Source organism: Colius striatus, chromosome 9 (genome assembly GCF_028858725.1).
Source record: "Colius striatus isolate bColStr4 chromosome 9, bColStr4.1.hap1, whole genome shotgun sequence".
NCBI lineage: Eukaryota > Metazoa > Chordata > Aves > Coliiformes > Coliidae > Colius > Colius striatus.
The window spans coordinates 475,927-497,035 of record NC_084767.1 but is presented as its reverse complement, the minus strand read 5'-3'; the positions used below and the strand labels follow the sequence as shown (position 1 = coordinate 497,035).

The window sequence follows — 21,109 nt, the reverse complement described above, 5'->3', positions numbered from 1 at the left end:
CACATTAAAACTCGTCTGGTTCCCAGAATTAATATGGGAGTGGCAATTAACTCCAAGGCAGTTTTCATTTAGTAGCAGTTTCTTGTGCAACTAATGTCAGCTCCACCAGCTTCACTGCCCTGTGATTGTCCACCCAGGATCCCCCAGGATGGCTAATGCTGAGCAGTCTGAAGCCCTCAGAAAAACAGCCTCTAAATACCTAAGGCCATAAAGATATATTCTCTTCTTATGGGTATTTTTCTAAGTATCTTACCACGCCAGACCTGAGTAGCAAAACCAGACCCAACTTGACCCTTTACATTCATCAGCTGAGACCAACCTTTGCAGTAAGTCCCAGACCTCATGGGAGGAAGGAGTTTCTCCAGGGCACTGGGATGTCTACGAATTACAGTCCAATTCCCCATTTCTCCAGCGTCAACAATAGCTGCATTGTCTCCTTCTGCTCAAACTCTCCTTTTGTTATTTTATTAGGTGTCAGAGTCAATGAAGGGGAGAGTGCTGCTATCCACCTTTCCCTGAGCTGTTAATCTTGCAACACATCCACCTGAATTATGAGGCTTGCTTCCTGTGTTTTACACAGTTATTTGTGATCTTAATTTATTTTAAAATGCTTACTCAGTCCTAATGTGTCCGGACAGCAGTAGCAACCTGAGGTTAGAATGGCATTTATCACTTGGCCTGACCATAGTGAGAGGCTGTGCCAGGCTGCATGCTGATAGCTCACTTGGGCCACCTAGGTTTCATTACCCACTTCTTAATGGGCCAGTTTGACATCTATTAGAGAGAAATCCTCTCAGAGTGAAACAGTGACAAAGGAGAAATTCCAGTTATTCATTTTAATGAAAGACAAGAAAGAAACAATACAGGGCTTTGATGGAATACAACCCACTGCTCACTTATCCCATTAAGGCTACACAGCATGGCTCCGCTGATATCCTGCCCTGAACCAAGGCCTGGCTCATAAATGACAGTTACCTCGCAAAGATAAATCATGCCCTTGAGACACGACACAGAGCAATCTCTGAGAGAAAATTCAGGTCATTTTCCCACATATCATTAACACATTGAGCACTGGCTCCTCTACAGCTATGGTCTCCAGAATGTGAGGACTGCCTTGCTGGAGTCAACAGTGGTTATTTGTGTTACATGTACAGAATAGGGAAAAGAAATTAGAAGCGTGGGCAAGCACCAGTACATATGTGTGAGGGACTGATGCTCAACAACCATCCCAGGAAGCACAAACCCACAGCCACCAAAAGACAGAGACAGGCTTGTCAGAGAAGATAAACATGTTAAAATGGCCCTGAGAGGCTGAGGCAGCTCTTTGAACACCCCAGACATTCAAAGAGACAGGGCAAACAGAGCAGTGGCATCCACACAGAGGTTACTGATGTGCTGATCTGAGAGATCTGACGTCAGACTGAGTTTAAGTCCCAGCTGAATTTCAAGTGATAATGAGCTGAGTACTATCTTTAACCCCCTCTGGTCATCTGCACGTTGTGAAAGACCTGGCATTCCCTGCTTACACTGGGATAACTACCTTTGCTCTCAGAAATCCCTGCATACTCAGAAAAAGAAGGGAAACAAGGATGAAAATGGGCTGCACAGGTCTGTAAAAGTTATTCACAGCCCTATTCCCAACAGGAGTGTTACCTCCTAGGAACAGACGTCTCTTGGAATTGCTCTGTCTTTAATGTAGGAAGATACAATGTTGTCCCTTTTTTTGCTGAGTGTAGATGCTTTTTACAGCATTTCAAAACCATTTACCACAAGATATGGATTTTTAGTGATCTTGCAATCAGTGTTCTTCTACAAGCTTTGCTTGTGTCTATTTAAGTCTTGCTCCTGTGTGTGAAGCAATCTGAAAGAAAGATGCCTTTTCCTGTTCATATTAGGATAACCAGATAACAGTTGATCACTGGACTTAACTTTCTGTTAGACAAACCAGGCTTAAAAAAACTAACGTCATTAACCTTAGAAATCTGATTTACCCTATAGGAAAGCCTGCAGAAAAGGCAAATTCGCTGCCTGGGTCCTGTCAAAAAGTTTATTCACCATCAGCTACTCCATGGTCAGAGAGAAGACTTTACCCTCCAGAATAATCTGATCTCTTCTCCATGCATATGACCTTTATTTTGAGGTTAAAATCTACAACTTGCTTCATTGTTGTAGATAAGTAGCACGCAGAGACGAATTGTGCTCATTGCTGAGCCGTGCAGCTGGTGAAATGGCAGTCCTGGTCCCAGACAGCCAGCAGCTGAAGTGTGAGACGGGAGGTGACAGGTAGCTTAGACAAGGAGACGCGTGAAGCATGAGGTAAGAGTGAGCTGGTTATGAAAAGTATGATGGTGGGAGTCACAGTGCACTGGCTGCAGGGCACTGAGGGGCCCTTTCTAAGCTGCATGGGCTGGGAGTCCCAGCAGTGGGTAAGGCCTTGGTTGTAGGTGTGAGAGCGAAAGGTAATGTGGCTGGAGTTGAAGTGGAGTCACAAGTGTGGACTGAGACCTGTCCTGAGCTTGCAGTGATCTCCTGTCTCCAGAAGTCTGCGTTCAGGACTCAGAAAAAGCTTCATGGAAAATGTGGAGGAAAGGAGATGGGGAAAATCTGGGTCTGCACTACTGGGCAACTTATCTAGATTGAGGATGGATGAGTAAGGCAGGGCACACAACCTAGATGTTGAGTTTATTGCATATCTTATTTGTCTTGTGGCCATGAGCTGACTAAACAGCCAGTGAATGAACAAGTTTCTCCCACTGCAAGGCATGAGGGGAGCTGGAAACATCCAGTCCTGCTGCAGCCTAGGAGGATGGTGAGCTCTAGCCTGATCTGGAGACAGTGCTCCTGGGGACACTACAGATGTACCACAAAGCTTTCCTATCTCTGTCCTCTTGGCACCAGTTGTGAGAATTTGGTGCAGCATGTGAAGGCTGAAGGACCAGGAGTCTAGAAGTGCCAATTCACACCTCCACTCTAACTCACAGAGGTGTGTGAAACTCAGTGTCAGGTCTTGTGCATGCTACTTGAAATAATTAGCACAAAGAAAATTTGTTGAGGAGTAAGGGGATGTAAAGGGCCCAGCAGAAGAGTCAAAGAAGCAAGGAACATGGAGCAGCAGATCTCACTCAACCTGAATATATGACAGCTCCAAATATTTATGTGGCTTTGGAGTTTTCCACTATAACACAATGGAGAAAAATGTGCAAGCTCCACAGCCTGCTGCAATGCACACATACCACATCCAATGAGAGGTGCAACGAGACATGGGTCAGACAAGAAATGGGGAGGAGAACTTCTCCAGGAGAAACAACCCTTTCTGTACTGCATACAAGACCCCTCCCTTGCACCAATACAACCTTGCTAAGGATGATGTTCAGTCGCTCAGTTTCACAGTCCACCACCACCAGCCTTTCCTTCTTCTTCTCCAGCTCCTGGAACAGCACACGGTAGCCCTCTTCTGTTGTTGTCAGGATGTTGACAGCTGTCACCTGCCAGTTCTTCTCGGCTGCGGTGTCCAGCACTTTCTGTAGGACTGACAACCCTACACAGGAAGAAAAGGGGAAGAGGACAGCAGATTTCAGTTGTGCAGTGGCATCTTTCCATCCTTCCGACAGCTGCCTTGATCCAGGCTAGAGACAGAGTCACAAGAACGCAGCAGAACTGCAGAGAGCAGCTAACAGTCTAGCATCTTACCCAAACACAGCTGGGCTAGAATTAATGACTACTGATTTTTCTGTCCCAGCACAGGGAAATAAGATGACTCCAGGCCTAATTTTCCTTTGCAATCGGCAGATCAGTCTCGTTGATTTGGCCCTGCTGTGGGATTCAGATAAGAGCTCTGATCCCTGTCTTCTGCTCTGTCCCTACCCCAATCACTTGCTATCTCTGAGCCACAGTTCCCTTCTCATTTTTGATCTGTTTGGGCTGTATGCTCCTAGGGTTAGGGACACCCTCAGCAATCACAATACACAATCATATTCCGTGTCTTTGTCTCTCTTGGTGTCTCATCAGAAAATGTCATTATTTTTAAAAGGACCTTCCCTAAAGCACATGCACAGCTTTCCAGAGATACGTATAGTCAGCACTGCTCTGAAGTCCTGCTAGATAGCCCTACCTACTGCAGTCCTTTTGAGATATTCAGCATGTCCATGCCTCGTGACAACAGAAAGCAGGATGAGATGCTTTTATACCTTCTCCTTGTCTCTTAAGGTCATCCTGTCCCTGCAAAGGCTAATGATAGCTTCTAGGACAGAGCTGTGAGTCACCCTTACCTCTGTGCTGTCCTCCACAAGTCCATTTTGCTCTCAGCCTTCAAGCTTGGAGATTTAAAGGTATCTGAGAGCTTGGGAAAGTGAATCACAGAGAATATGTTCCAAGAACCCAGTAAAGGCTTTAATCAATAGACAACTAACCTGCACCAACACAGGGAACTTAGAACTTGCCAAGCTACTTGCCAGAAACACACACGTGTATCACAACTGAATATGGCCTCGGGCGACACCTGAGCAGCTGTGGGTTCCTATTTATACACATAGAACTTGATATCCTTGAGTTAAACAAACTCATATGGGACCTACCCAACATAAACGATTCCCCTATTTGAAACTCAAATCACTTATTCAATATTTCCCTTGGTTTGATGGGATTCAGACGTGACCCTACGAACACAGGTATAGTATGTCAGGCCAATGCTTCAACTAGATCAAAGCCCACCTTCATTGGTAATGGATGTTCAGAAAAGGAATAGAGAACAGGGAAGAGGTAAGGTGATCCTTCCTTTAGTTACTCTCTCAGCCTCAAGCAACCCACTGTAAAAGGACTTCTTGAGGCACAGGTTCCATCTAGACCACTCAGGTGTACTTGTGACTTACCCCGATCTGCATCATAAATGTACACAAACTTCTGCCAGCTGTAGTGCTCAATGACACTGATGAGGGCATCCTGGAGCTCTGGGCGAAGCTGCAGAACAAACTGGTTGGAGGTTTCGACTGGGAAGCTTGGTGTTATGAAGCAGACGTGGAGAGCCCCGCAGAAAGACGTGAGCATGTTGACCGTCCTCCTTTCATAAAATCCAAAGATGGCGTAGACACCCTTGGAGAACTGCGAGCAGACTGGAGCAGCAGAGAGAAAGGTTGTCAGGGTAGAAGGACATGGAAGTTTCTCAGGGACATTACAAAACTGAACCTTTTCCCTGAGATATGATGTGGGATCTCTGGACTAGATAATTTTCCCCAAGGCCTGTGGGTTGGTGAACACAACCCGTGGAGAACAGCGCTTGTGGCCATGGAGTGCTCTGTCTTTGATCTTCACAAACCTGCTTTACCTTTGATAGGCAGAAGTGACACGGAAGAGGCGCTGAAGATTTTGTTGCTGCTGGGATAAAATGTGTTATCTGAATAAGCGAAACCCTCAGCAAAAAACCACGGTGGCTGACCAAGCCCTGCCACCTTGAGATGGCATCTGGAGCTGTTATATTACCGCTGTTATATTACCAGGGAGAAAGGCTGCAATTACAGTTTGCTATTGCAGACTCAGATGCATTCAAGCAGCAGAAGTAAAGCATTTACACCACACCACTGCCCTTTGTGGCCAATGACTCCAGGACAAAACCATCCATTTGACCTCAGAATCTGAGATCACACTGAAAGGGTATCTTCTGCAAAGGTTCACTTAGGTTCACTGCAGTCATGGTACAGCTACAGAGAGGTTTGTCCTGGTGCATGAGCTGCTGGCGCTGAAATCAGAGCCTCTGACATGAGGGGTGCATTGGTATTTGGGGAAACCTGAGTGGCAATTTCTAGTGTCCTCAGAGAGCCATGGTGGGGAAGGTTGTGGGCCAGGTGAGGCAGTGGTGGTGGCCTGGAAGGTCTCCATGAGGACTGCTGTCTGGTTTCTCTCACAGATGTTTGTGTCTGTGCTCTCACCGGTTGGAGATGTTCTCAGGAGAGCACTTAATGAGATTGTGGGAGCTACTGGAAAAATACCTCAGGATCTCAGTGAGGCAGAGAGAGTTCACACTTTGGATTGTAAAGCTTAGCCCCTGAGGCAGTCAGGCTCATTTAATATCATCCCTGTTTATGGCACATCCCAAGTTACAATCAATAAATCTCCAGACTGGAGGTGGTGGCAGTGACAGCATTTTCCCTGTGTCAGAACTGGCACTAGTGTCTCCTCCTGTTGTCACTCTGACTCTGAAGACCTTTGGCTGTGACATTTATACCGACTCAACACTTCACACATCACTCACAAGCCGTGCTCCCAATAGAGTGCAGGGTGAGAAGTTGGATGTGACATTATGGGGTCCCCTGGCAAGTGCTCTGCACTGCTTGGGAATCCCTTGACCTGGTTTCCACTGGTAGCTGCCAGTACCAAACCATCTGCATGTGTGGCTGGAGACAGGCTCCTAAAGTTACTGTATCTTTAGCTGGGTTGGGCTCCATCCAGTCTCTGTCCCTCCAGTGGGGACCAGAAGTCACACTCGACTGGCTTACAGCCATCCTAGACAAGATTACCTTGTTCTCACTTTTCCCAGCATCAAATATTCAGAGGGAAGAGTAAGAAATCTGGCTTCTTACTGTGCAAAGCAAGTCTCAGCTCCCATCTCACCACCAAAATGAAGCAGACATATTTTTGAAATGGCACAGAGTGTTGAGAGTTGAGAACTGAATCTCATGACTCTGGTGATAACTTTTCCTTCCTCCTGGAGTTGAGTCCAGGTTTTGGGCACCCCAGGAGTTCGTCCTCAAGGTTACTCATTCTCTTTACATTGCTCAGGGTACATGATCTCACATACCCCAGTACCCTTCTCCCTCCAGGGAATTTATATTTCTGCAGGGCAGAGACTTCTCATGAAGCCTGAACCGTGACAGAAATAAACCCCTCTTCTATTTTGAAGTCAGCGTCTCTCTTTGCAATCAGCAATTGTGTCTGTATCAGCTGGAGTCGCTGCCCTCATCATGAGACTGACACATTCAGGAAGAAAAGTAGCAGATATGGATAGAAATAGTCTGAAATCTTTTCCATGTGACTGGACCAGTGGGTCTAATGAACAGTGCGATATACCAAATGTAAGAGATCAGAACGTGATCGCTGCAGACCCAGGCTTCAGACTCACCAAATGATTAAAGTGACATTCTCAGGGCAGCAGAACAGTCCAGCACAATTAATAACCCAGACAAGAAACTTAACTGCCTCGTTTTGTTTTAGGCAAGCCTTGGCTTCCTTGAATTTTATTTTCTATTTGAAACAAATTCATTATTTTTTAGATTTCTTCTCTTTTTTTTCAACTCTCTGGCTCAGTCACGCTCAGGCAGCCCTCCCACACTGTTCTGAGATACTCATCAATCCCAGCGTTTGAAACAGATTGCACCAGAGACAACTGGGAGAACGAACAGTCTTTATCATTAGTAAGTTTGGAATGAACCCTAGCTCGCTTTGTACTTTCAGACTAAGAGGGACCATGGACAAGGCAGATCGTTTGGGAAAAGAAGAAAAAAAAGACTTGCTGAGGGTTATCACCCAAAGAACAAGAAAGGAGTTGTTGTGTCAATTAATCTGGAAAAATGAAAAGAGTGAGAGCTGCAGCCACCCTTCTGGGACTGAACTTGACATAACATACATGCAGTGACTGCAAAATTGTTTCAATCTCAGGATTATTTTAAATTACAAATGTTCCAAATGAATTTATCCAGTGAAACTAAAAAGAAGTTACCTGCCATTTATTTAATGCACTAAGAGATCACTGGAATTTCTTTATATTCCTTTTATTTGTTGTAATAAGCAAATTTATTAACAGTTGTGTTGTTATTTGTTTGCTCTACAACTTCCCAATAACATACTATTAGGAACTGCAAAACTTTAGAGCAAACAAGTACTTTAAGCTCTGTTTTTCTAGGGGGGGAGGAAGCCTGTCATTTCCTCAGCAGTCCCTAGCCTTTGACTGATGCTCTTCTAAAAAGATTAAGAAATATAAAAGGTATAAAGATCAAACTGGAATGGAAGGTCCAAGACACTGAGCTCCTCTGGAGCTCTTCACTTTGCAAGCCTCCTGCCAAGTACCTGTTAGCTAAATGGCCACAGCCTGGCTTTTCCTACTGAAGAGAGTTGCAGTCAATCTGATAATTAGCTGTAGCAGCTGAATTTGGACAGCTCAGCCTCTGAAGCTTATTCCTGTGGGCAGGAATCTGGGTAAAGCAACATAAACATTTGCTTGTCCAAGGATGTGAGCATGAGTGAAGAGTGTTTACTTGGATGCAAATGCAGACATTTGTGACAATTTTCAGGTGCTATTCTTGGCCTCTGGGCTGCACAAAGGCAAAGAAGGACAGAGAGATCTATTCTGGGCTGTAGCTATGCTATTATCCTACAATGAATTTGTAATTAAATTAAAAATAGTTTTCCTCTAAACAAGTCCTCAGAAAATATAGTTCACAAGGACTGATAACTATGGCGTCTGTATTCACCCTGATCAGTCACGTATCAGGTCAAGTTGGGAGTTCTGGCTGGGATTCTTTGACATTCCTTTGGTGTGCTGCACCAGGCACCACGGACATATCATATCCCTCTTTCTCCAGGCATAGAATCTCCCACTGAGGCTCCCTAGTACCATTCCACAAGCGAAATTAGATGAAAACAGAGGCACTAACTTGATTGTCACCTTGGTACTCTGGAAAGACAAGTAAGAGACAGCCATCTGCTCTTTGGTCACAACTCTGCAGTGCCTGTTGCAGCCAGGTAAGGTGAGAGCTCCTCAAACTGTTCTAAAAACACTTGTAAAAAAGTAAAAATTGAGATAGCTTTGTAACCTAGTTAAAAAGTGCCTGATGTGGCAGAGCAAGGAGAAGGAAGCCTCCCTTCTCCCTCTGTGGAAAGGTAGCCATTGCAGAGCTGGTGTGTCCTTGAATTCAGATGAGGAAAAAGTATGCATGTATTACTCATGCTTGAAAGGCACAGACTCTAGGATTTCTAGTCCTGCAATTTATCTCCAGTTTTCATATGGAAATATTTAAGATAATGCATTTAAGAGAAGAAACACTGATTTTATTTGAAAGCATATGCAGGATTGGACACCTGCTTGGCAGCTAAAGAAAGGCAGCTCTGGCCACCTTTGCAAATGCTTCCAAGGAAAGAAAAATACATGCCCACAACTTTAAATTGCATATTTTCTCTACAAGAAGAGAAAACAAAAAAAGATGTTCTAAGTCCATAAAAATTCCTGGTAGACTTTGTTTGGCTAAAGCTCTCAACTAGACACAGAGAGAGTAGATGCACAAGACTGATTTCTGCATTTAAGAAGGCCAGAGATATTTTGGAATTAGAGGTTTGATCTGATCCGTGTGAAAGGCAGATGTCAGGTGTATCTGGATTTTGGAAAAAGCAGAAGGGAAATGAACAATTTCTCTCAGGAATGGTCATGACATATTGGGACTGGAGCAGTCTTGACATTTGAGGGAGGAGGAAGGGCAAATGGGCTGCACAGAAGGAGGGGAATGAGGATTTGGTCTCCAGTACTGAAAATGGTGCAATTCCACTTAAAATCCGTAAAAAAGACTGCAAAAAGGGAACTGCTCCCCATGGACATAGCTGGAGAAGAAGCCTGGTAGGAGTTCCTGGCAACTGCTCATCTGCCATTTCCTTTAGAAGCTGAATTTTCAGCATTTCACTGAGCTTAAGATTAGACAGGGACATTAGATCATTTCTACTGACTTTTTGTATCTCATGGACCATTAAGTTTCACCCAGCTACCCCTGGAGGGAGCCAATAATATGGTTTAGTTGACTCTCAGGAGACTCAACTGCTGCATGCCTCAGTCACAGAACAGAAGTAGCAGAGAAAGTGCTAATACCCAAAGCCACAAAAGCAGTAAAAAACCTGATTAAACGAAATATCCCCAGGTGTCCCCTACAAATGACTTATGTTCTTTGTTGCAGAAAGAGACAAAAAACACAAATAGTCCCTGCCAGGTCTCAGAGGCTTTCCAGGCTCTGGAGAGGATGTTGCATGTGAGATGTGACTAGGAGGAAGAACACTACATCCTCTTTGAGAAAGCCATTCCTACAATGCTGAGCTGTACACGTTGTGAGGATTTTGATCAAACTATTCTTTCATAGCCCAAGCAGGCAGGGAAAAAAAAGTGCTATTTGGAAATGTAGACTCCAGACAAGAAGAAATCTTTGAAATCCCCCAATCCAGCACACCCAGCACTTAATTAAAAAACAATATTAATTAATGCCTTTTAAAGATTGCAAGATGAGTGTAATAAAATAGCTCAGTTCACTGTCCTCTATAAGCTATTAAAGACTGGCCTTGCAATACCTTTAGCCCCAATTTCAGTATGGCACCTCATCATCTGCCCAGACCTCCTGGAACACACAAACAAAACCCTCACTTGCAGCAAAATATACTCATTGACAGCAGTGGTGTCAAGGAGGGGTTGCCACTTGCTTTCCTTTGCTCACTTGGAGTGTCTGTGTGCACATGTGGGAAAGAGGACGGCAGATGTGCACCCATGGTTTATTTCTAGTATGCCCTGCCTGAGGGCTACCCTCACACAGTGATGGAGAACCTGACATCAGGTTGGTGCAGCCGAGGGAATTTCAGTGAAAGAGAGCTGGTGTTTGCTTCAATTAGGATCAGCTCAGCTTTCCTCCCAAATGTTTGTCCTCACAGTTCTCCAGTGTGGCGCAGGTGCCAGAGCGCATCTCTTCAGCACATCCCAACGACAGCATGTTCCCACAGATTTTTCTAGCAGGGGAAAGCCAAACAGATTCTACACTCCCCCATCACTCCACGCATGTATTTAGCTGGCAGCAGATATGTCCCATATATTTGATCAATTGCAAATCAGGCTGATGTGATATCACAGTACCTGCATGTTTATCTCTGAAATATAAAAAGACAGAAGTGTGCTCCCTCCCGTTGCTTTCCTGCACCGCTGCTCTAACTGTCTTGGAAGCTGGAAAGTAGTGTTTTTACATTAAGATGTGCTTTCCTTCCCTCATATTTAAACAATAATCTATGACTGAAGAGCTGCTCATAACTGTTTATGCCAATAGCTTCATTTTTTTTGTTAAGTCGCCTGCTTGACAAATAAGTCTTAGTTTGCCTGGCTGACAAATAAAAAGTTTCCCTTGAGATCAAATTGAACTTGAGATGCTTCTTTCTCACATGCTGCTGAGTTTAAGGAAACAGAAATAGCACAGCACTTTTGTCAACAAAAATTAACAACACAGACTCTCAGTTGTTTAAGTGCACTTCTGAATTATAATTACAGTGGTGGAACCTATGGCCATGGGATATTGACTTTAACCTCTCTGTAAAAGGGACTAGTTCAAAATCTTAGCTCTTCTACCTGTGTACTTCTTGAAACTTCTTTTATTTTCCTACTAGAGTCTTTGAATGTAACTCTTATGCAGTGTGACTACAAAATGTAAGAGAAAATCCAAATATCAAAGGGCATAATGGGGTCACTGAGCTCTTTGAAAACAGGAAAGAAGGAAAACCAAGATGTTTGACAAGACTTTCCTTGCTTGCTTTGCTCATTTTTTAAACATATTGTTACTTTGGGATTGCTAACATTTTGTTGAAACACATAAACCCAAGAATTATGTATTTTGAAGGGTTTCTAGTCAATATTCAAACTGTTTCTGAGCAATGGTGGCACTTTTAATAGGAATTAGATGCAAATCATGAAACACATTGAGATCCTGAGAATCTTTTAATGGCTCTTAGGCAAGAATCCAAAGGAAACATGGCCATGTATCTGCTGAGACCTGAGACTTCTGGGATTGCAGACTTGGATGTTCCCTTAAGTAAGATGTCAGCTGATAGCTATATTTTCTGAGTATCCTTCAAAAAACAGCTAACTCCTTCTCCCATGATGAACCACCTGTGGCTCTTGAGCCTTGCCTGGCATTTGGGCAGTTTGACGTTGATACATGTGCCAGGACTGTCTTACGCTGTCAGCAAGTCTTCTGGGGAGTCCAGCTTTATGTTGTGTCCAGAAGGAATCAAGCAGAATCATAAATCATAGAAGATGCTGTATGTGCTGGGTTTCCTTGGAACAGTGGAAATTCTACAAAGCCATCTACCATCTCCTGCCCTCAACCCTGACCTTGAACTTCCCTGCAGCTCCTCTAGGAGAAGAAGCTGACACCTCACTGGGCTCCCAGCTGCAGATGGATGCTCCTATGGGTCCCGTAGGCTCTGGAAGAACAACTATCCCTTCTGTCACCTAGCTTCCAACAATGAAACAGAAACCAAAGCATTTCTCCTCACTGAACTCTCTATGTCTGAAGCAGAGTCGTAAATATTAAAGTAAGATTACTACAAATGAAAAAAGTGACAGTGCTATTATAAAAGGAGGTGAGGGTTGAACCAATTTTGCTTTTGCTGCTTTATTAGATGGCCTTTTGTATTGTTTGGTCCATCTGCAGGTAGTGCTTTGCTGGGAAAACTAAGTATCACAGTGTAGCTTTCTGCTGGGAAGCATGAACAACAACGGAGGAAAAGAACAAAGCACCAAAGCCACAGAATGTTAATATGGTACATAGCACACTGCTCCAAGTTCAGCACAACATTTAATTCTGGGCTGTAAGAGACGAATTATTAAAACAGAGTAAAAAGAGGGGAGTGGGGAGTGGGAGGGGAGAAGATAAGCAGTAGTAGAAAGCAAATGTGTCATATAATGAAGAGCTCACTGCAGATGAAATGCATTTTGTCTTCAATAGCTTCTTTTCTTTCTCTAACACATTATGTCTGTTCATAGACATTAAAGCCTGTGACTGTCTTCAGTGGAAGCCTCAGGTTCTGATGAGGATTTTCTAAGTGACTGTCTGGAAACTGGTTGCAGGTTGCAATGTAAAAACCAGAGTATGGACTTTGTGTGGAAAAGTTAGTCCAGCATTAATGTTAGTTTCACTGGGGAAGGAAGGTGTAACATCTACCTCAACAACCCCTCTCCTCATCTTCATCTCAATAGTTACATTTTTAGTCTCATGCCCCCCTGCTTCATAAAACATGTGCATAGACATTCCCAAATTTTCCTTGGCTTTTGCAGATGTGTCACTTTAGAAGCCAAGCTGGTGTCTCAGTCTCCGATGTGTTCCTTGTGGTGTTTCTGAGATGTGCTGTGGCCTCCAGTTGAGAAAGGGTATTTTGGTAAATCCTCAGCTGCGTTGTTTCTGGATTTTTTAGGCTTATTTTCTGCTCATAATAATGTCTCTATTAGCCTTCCCCTCAAGCCTGCTTTAGGCCTGGAGTTCAGTTATGATACATATACTCCTTCTTCCAGGTTTGTAATGAAGGAAGCAAATCAAGATTGTTTTTAGCTACAGCTCTGTATCAGCCTCTCTCCCTGCCCCACCAGCTCAATACCTTTTCGTTTTCCATCACACCTTACGAGTCTTTGGCTATTTTTAATCTATAGGATTAGTGTCTTTTGAGCCGCTGAATTTCATATTGTAAATTACAGCATCAGGACCAAATTTTATGATTTGGCAGGCAACTGAAGAACAGACTAACTTCCAACATGGTTATTTCCACGCAGAGATATGACAGTTACCTTTATCAGTAAGACAGTCAGAACAGCGGTAGTTGGAGAGCAAGTCTGAGTAGGAGGAAGGTCTCATCTGGTAATCAGTGGCAGCAGGAGACTGGGTGGCCCTGCAGACCTCCTCCAGTCCTGGGTCTACACATAGTATTTTCTGTGCCTGATTTGGGATCTCAGCCAACACTTGGAAGTGCTGAGGTCTGATCTGTATACTAAGCTGCTCTTTCTGCTTCCAACAGTTCTCACAGTAGCTTTAAATGTTTTCCTTCCCAGATCTTGATCTTTCACTGGCATGAGCTTTCACTGTACCTGACATAAGCACGTATCTGTTTGAGAGTGACAAGTCACATGCAGCAGTTTGGATTGCAGCATCTGGTCAACTACCTACCCATGCTTTCATGTTAGCAATGATGTGGTCTCATGCCCCGAGCCTGCTTTTCCCCATGCAATCCCAAGTGAACACATATAATCCCTTCTCCTTACTTCCTCTCTTTTTTTTTTTCCCATGCCTGCCTCTTAGTTTCCAGCTTTTAATTGTTTTGTGCTACAGTGCATAAAAGCTTATCCTTGCCTGCCACTGAACTAACACAACGAATTTTAAGGCTTTCTTGATAACAGACTGGAAATTAACAGCTTCATTTATTAACACTCCACCTTTTTCTATTCAAAGCAGCCAAAGAACCTGACAAAACACATACATGCATGCACGCCCTCTGCAATGATCCTTCTATGGTCCCAAACACTTTCTGGGTATATATTTATAGTCAGGTGCAAGCACTGGGTTTCTTGGTCTCTGGTGCCAGAGTCCCAGTGCTTTTCAGCCTACAGAGTCAGTTGCTGCCAGGCAAAGGAGGTGTTATTCTGTCAAGTCAAACTAGGCACAGTCCTGATGTGCCCAGCTTTTAAACCCTGCTTTGCATGCATATGAAAAGAGACCTTTATATTTCCTTAAATACCGACTCTCTTTCCTGGTAGTGACTTTTTAAAGTTGACAAGAAAAACCTCATAACGAACCCCTTTTTAAACTCCAGGGGTGTGTTGCCTTCAAAGCAGCACAGGGATATGCCACATCTCAGACACCTACGCAGGATGTGTGTGCATTATTATTAATTCTAATGGGCTCAGAACTAGCTTATCCTGTTATCCCCCACACATGAATACTCACTATAGATGCAGCTGTCACTCTGCATGTGTTTGTAGGATGCCTGGCACAATGCTACAAGGTCTCTGTGAGGTACTGTAATGTATACACGTTAAATAGCAATAAAGCAAGCAACTGAATAACCTCCTCGGAGCAGAGAATTGCCTTCCCAGCAGAGGAGAGAAACAATACAGCTGGTTCACCACAGAAAGTAGAACAAAGGATGAGGAGGGACCTAAACGGGGAGTCAGGAGAATTTTCCCTAACCTGACAGATCTTTTCGGTAGTGATGATGTCTTGTGTGTGCTCTACCCTAAAATATCCCCCAGTCTAGGAGGGAGGCAGGCTGATGCAGGCTGTCAAAGGGCACAGAGGATGCTTCCCTCTTGTGGTAAGCTATTGGCCTTTCTGACAGGATTTGACTCCTTGCTCGTTTAAAAACAAAAGGCAGCAGATGAAAAGTACAGGGTATATTGTGTGGGGAAAGCAGCACCAAGCTCACCTCTCCATAGGAATTACTGGTCTGGGCAAAGAACAAAGAGCTTGCCCTTATCCAGGACAAAGCATTCTTCAAACAAAACTTCTCACATACAGAACAGAGCATCTTGTCCTTGAGAGCCTGAAGTGGGAAGCAGTGCTGAAACCCACCAGCTGTCTGACATGTTATTTATAAACGTTCACGTTTTCTATAAATTTTCAAGGCTACACAACAGGTATCTGCTGAGGTAGCAAGGCAGATGCTCCAAAACCTACGTGTGCCATCACTGCCCCAAAAGTGCCATCTTCTCTGTGATCACTGGAGCCATTAGAGACTTCTGAAAAGAAGAGCAGCAAAGGTACAAATCCAGCAACCTAGAGTCAGCATGCAAGGGTTAAGCCTCTCGACCATGACCTTTCTGGTTGCACAGTGTATAAACCTAAGGTCTGTGAAAGGAGAAACAGTTTTGAAACCCCATTTCACAGCTCAGCAAGGGGCTGAGTTAGGTGGAGAATGACAAGATCCTTTGACATCTGAGAGTGCTGGCTTTTGTGGGCTTAAGTGCCTCTCTTGGTGGTTCTTTGCTGTAGTCATTTCTTGTAGGGTTTTTATTTTTCCTTTTCATATTCATGTTCCATTCCATTGTGCTCATAGCTTTCTTCAGGCTTACTTAATGTCAAGGGGAATATTACCATTTCTTCCCTGTCATTAGAACAGCTTTAATCCTGTCTGTGTTGTGAGGGCAATAAATGATAGTAGTTACCACATTTTTATTTCTGCAGTGCCTCTGGGCACCAGGGCTTTTTGAAAAATCCCCAACAAACAAGTTTAAGCTGGGGATCTTTTAAACCTTGTGGGAGACTGTGTTGTCTGGGGAGCAGGAACACAGAACTGTGACAGATGGTGAGATCTGGACCCATGGTTTGCAATTTTATGGTCTCTGGTGAAACTTTTGTGCGAATCGCTCGCTGTGGGTGGTGGAACAAACAGTTTACACCAAGTGCATGTAGCTAGTGTGTCCAGATGGAGCTTCTACAGATGAGTGACACTTGTTAAATCGGGCTGCAAGTAGCTGTAGAGGGCAGCTTCCCTTTCACAGGAGGTGAAGGCATCCATCCTGCCGAGGTCTAACCTGTGGGTAGACCTGGAGCCCCCGTGTGAATGTGACCCAAAATACCAACTATCAACCAGGGAGCTGGCTACACAGCAAGGTCTTTGCTGGAAATAAAGTGGAATTAAAGATTTTCCTAAAAAATCTTGGGTAAAATCTGTGTCATTTTACCCATGTGATAGAGTCAACACAGCTACAGGCTTCTCCTGAATCTGCACTTGGATCCATAAAAATCATCTTCCATAACTGGCCCTGTGAGGAAGGTGCAAAGCACATCACCAATTACATAAAGTCAGCTTGGATGCATATCTTTCACCTAAAAGACCCTTGGGCAATCAATTCTCATTAATTTTAGTGTCAGGTGGCATCAGGTTGTTGGACATAAAGTGTTTTACATGTGTTTTCCAGAGACATGATAACTTTGGGAAAGACTTTCCTACTAGGCCTTTCAGTTGCAGGGCTTCATGTGTTCACAGTAAAGATTTATGTTAATGAAAAACACCTCAGTTGCCTTCTCTACACAGAGGCTAGTGAAGATATCAGGAGCATCTTAGTAATCCTGAACAGACTGTGCTGCCAAAGGTAGTGAGAAAATAGCTTGGAAGAATGTGGGGGGCATCCTTAACACCAGGAAAACACTGAGACTTCTTCCTAAGATGCCTAGTTACATGCAAACTTCTCTACTGATTTCCATTTCAGAAGGATTTTTAAGCTCCTGAAGAAAGAGACTCTCCAGTGAGCTGCAAAGAGCAAGAGGGATCATGTAAAACACTCTGCATAAATGCAAATTGCAGGGAAGCCAGAAGGAGCCAGGCCAGGAAGAGAAGATGTCAGAAACTTGGAGTCATTTGTCATTTGGGATCAGTGACACTGCACACACAGGTGCAGCTTCTGTCTCAAGCAGTTACTCAGTGTAAATCAAAGACTATGACATGATTTAGACAGCTACTGAGAAAACCCCACTGCTTCTGCTTGTTTAGACAGAAAAGCAGCATCAGACTGGGGGATGCTAATTTGTACCACTTTTAACAAGCTTCAAGGAGACTCTTCTTACTGTTCACCCGACGTTGCTCAAGCCTTCCACTGACATTGCAGAGCGATGTCTCTGATGAAATACATGTGTCCATAAAATCAGAATCACTGGCCACCCAAGGTCAGGCAGGCCTTGAACAGAAGGCACCAGGAGCACCAGGTATTCAAGGAGTGGAAACAGTCCTTGGATTTAAAAATATTATGCAAGACAACCAAACCATGGAAAGCTTCACACATCAGGTGTTAGATTTGCTTCTCACATTGGATACTGAGGAAACTATACTGAGTAATGGACTCCAATTGTACCTCTAAAGTGAGCACATGAACATATAAAGGTTTAATTAACCTAATTAAGGCATCATTTATTCCAGAAGTCTCCATAGGGAAAGGCAGGTGGAATTGCCATCTATAAGAGAAGGTTGGCAGGGCAGAGGCTGCTGCCACCAGAGAGCCAAACCACAGTAAAGATTTGGTCTGGAAGGAACAAGACAGAAGGAAACATTCCTGAGGCAGTTTCCTCTGTCTCTTGGTGTATACAAGAACTCAGAGTGCAATGTAAAAGCTTGTGATTTACATCTCTGGGATTGTCCAAGCTAAGCCAGTGAGGGCTGTGATTTTCTTCTTTCTGTGCTGCAACCCACTGAGTGGTTGCTGAATGTGGCAGAGGAGTGTGTAACCTTTATTTTTGAGTTCCTGACTTTCCTGTTAATGAAAAATATCCCATTTTCCCTTGACAGAAATTCCTTTTGTCTGCCTGTTAAATATAAACGTGGCAGTGAATCTCTGCAGTTGTATTTTCTAAGCATTCATTGTAATCATTCCTCTGCAGTGCTAGTCCTGACAGTAAAGTGGTGTCAATTGAGAGCCTTGGTAGCATTTCCAAAACATACTTAAATGACTTAGTTGACCATTATGTCTCTACAAGAAGAGAAGTTGGAATAATCTGGAGATGATTTGGGATCTAGGCATATAAGGAAGCCATATGATGAGTGCAGCCTTTGAAAATTGGGCCTTAGCTCACATGTTCTGAAAGAATGTCTCCTGTGACATCTTTTATCGGTGCACTCTTAAGATCTGATGCTTTCCTGACATCAACTGTGGAGCAATGGAAGAGCTGAGATGCTATTTGGGACAGGTTTGGTTGACAGAGGTCCTCTGTGCATGTGCCCTTTGTGCAAACCTGATGATAGAACTGTAAATACTGGGCTGTAATCCACCTGCATCATCCTGTGAACTTCATTCTTTAATCTCCCATGGAAGGATTGGAATAATGAGAAGATAATCCGTTTTCTACCTGGTTAGAAAGAATACTCTATAAGTAAGACAACTAAGAAAAACTTTCTGTGTAGAAAAGTTGTCTATATTATTGTCTCCTTGGTAACTACATCAAGACCAACAGAATTACACTAGGTCTAGGTATGGTCTAGTTTTGTCAGCTGGGAAGCACAACATCTTTCCTGAATGATATGTGTGTGCAGTCAGCTATGTCTTGCTTGTAAAAGGTACTTGCTTCACGTTTGCTTGAGTATAGGTGACCGAGGTCCTCCTTGGAAGTGTCCTCATGTATAAAACCAAAAGGAATTTGTAATAAAAGACCCTTCTGAAAATTCTCCTGACATTCTTATTGGAAAATCCTTCAAAGCAAATGTAGGAGAAATAACAGAAACCTGAGAAGTGAAAGCTGGAAGGGAGAAGGTGAATGGGGGAGAAGATGCAAGCTTGAGGTTCATTGGTGGGGGAACAGTCAATTAAATTTAAAAAATCAATTGGGGCTTTAAAAGAGAAAAACAAAGATGAAAGAGAACGTGAAAGGGGGAGCTGAGTGCAGGAGCATTCAGAGATCCAAGGGCCAGGTGCCTCTTTCTAGAAGGTGGGGGGGGAAAATGGCCTTTAACTTCTGAGTCACTCTGTCTTTTCTCTCTGAATAGAAAAGACAATAACACTTTATTCTTCTTTAACACTACTGAGTCTTAGTTAAAAAGGGTTTTTTTCAAAACTCATTGGATGAAATCTAGCAATCTATCTTCCATGAAGGTTTTTAACCTCATTTCACAGTTGGACAGACTGAGTCAGCTGTCTGGGTGAAGCCACACAACACCTTTGAGGTGGAACCCTCACAAGTGCCCTCACACGAGCATCTCTGTCAGACAATGTGAAGAGCAGGCCCATGGCCATGTTTTTGCAGTAGGATGCTCACAATTCACCAATGAAGTGCACTTCCCCAATTGATGATTACTGCTCTATGGGGCACTCCCTGTCCCCATTTGCTCTTCTCACCCATCCTTTTGGAGGAGGGAACGTGCTGACAGCAGAACAAGGCAGCACTGCAATGGGTGAGATGCTTCTCTCCAAGCACACACAGACTTGGTACCTCATCCAAGGCTTGGGGATTTTGTGACCAGCTGTTGAGTGGGCACTTTGAAACGGAGCACATGTACTGGCTTTAACACTAAACCCATTGCAATTCCTCACACAGCTCAACCTCCTTCTCTCTGCTGATTCATGCCAGGCCAAAGATTTCTAAAAGCATGAAGGACAGGACCTCTTGCCTGAAAGACTGGAGACCTTCTCAGAACAAAACCATGGCCCCCCAAATGCATCTTGTTTGGCTGTCTCTGGGAGATTTCATGATTTGCTAGCTTCTAAAACCAGAAGGGCTATCTAATCACAACAGCCATGACTGACTTCCAGCACAGCACAAGACTGAGGGCCTAGCCAGTGGCTCTAGAACAGCACAGGCAGTGGGACAAAACAATCCCTCCCTTTGGGGCAGAGATGGCCTGGACTGGGACATCTATAAGCCTCAATGCAAGTCCATCCCACCTTCAGTCCTCAACAGAGCAAAGGGGAGTCATTATCCCCACAGGTGGGTGCAATACACACTGTGGGTCTCAGTTGAATGAAGATGTAGGAGGGGAAGTTAGTTGCCTTTGCTGTAGGACTTGGCCTATCCCTGCATCACACTGAAATACCTCTTGATGGAAAACACAGTATGTTTAAGAAAGATACAAAAACTTCATTTATGGACAATCTCTATATTTTAGGATCATGGTTCTACAGGAAAGTTTATACAGTGTAAATAAAGACTCCTCATTTCTGCTTGGAAGCCTCCTACTTTATTTTCTAGCCATGAGATCTTATATTTGTGCAGCATCTAATACTGAGGGGAATCTCAAACTGCAGCTACTAGGTTTTTAGCTCTTTTCCTTAAAAAATAAATACATCATCGAAAGCTACAAAGCAACTGTCCGGGCTTTTGATGATCTCCCATTAAACAGAAAGCAAACATTCAAATGGTCTACTGGATAGGCAAAGGATCAACATTTTGAAGAAAAGTTACCCTAGACAGCCCAGCTATTTTAGTTCATCTTATTATGCAAGGTTCAGTAGGCTTTACTTTTAGTCTCTCTGAGGTGAAACTAATGCAAAATGGAACAGATCCAATTAAGACAGACAATAAAGATAGCTGAAATTTTTCAACACTTCTTTTTTTTTTTGCCCCCCCCCCCCCCCCCAAAATAAAAGTGGGTTTTGATGAAAAGTAGAAGTTAATAGTTTTGACAAACCCTGGTTTTCCCATGGAGAAGTTGAAGGGGGGAAATGTTTTACTGTTAAGTCAGAATGTTAAAAAATAAGTATTGGGATGCAATCAACCCCCTGCTCTGGGTTATAAATTCCTCTAAGACTGCTGCCAGTATCCTTTCCACCTAGAAGAGGTGCTGCAACAGCAGTCAGCCAGAGCAGCAGGGATAAATCCGAGGTGAGAGGTGGAGAATATGAGGTGAATGTAAATGTTGCTGG

At 43.7% G+C, this 21,109-nt stretch overlaps 1 protein-coding gene across 4 annotated transcripts in view; it reads right to left on the bottom strand.

Moving 5' to 3' along the window:
* GRIA1 (glutamate ionotropic receptor AMPA type subunit 1) overlaps positions 1 to 21,109 on the bottom strand; it is a 123,983-nt gene that overhangs the window by 58,880 nt on the left and 43,994 nt on the right. For 3 of the 4 annotated variants that reach the window (XM_010200324.2, XM_010200331.2, XM_062003107.1), the window contains exons 3-4: positions 4,869 to 5,108; positions 3,354 to 3,538 (exon numbers count right to left, since the gene is read on the bottom strand). In XM_010200324.2, the coding sequence (XP_010198626.1) occupies positions 3,354 to 3,538; positions 4,869 to 5,108 (425 nt within the window). The remainder of the gene's footprint in view (positions 1 to 3,353; positions 3,539 to 4,868; positions 5,109 to 21,109) is intronic. The other variant, XM_010200339.2, reaches the window with a different exon arrangement.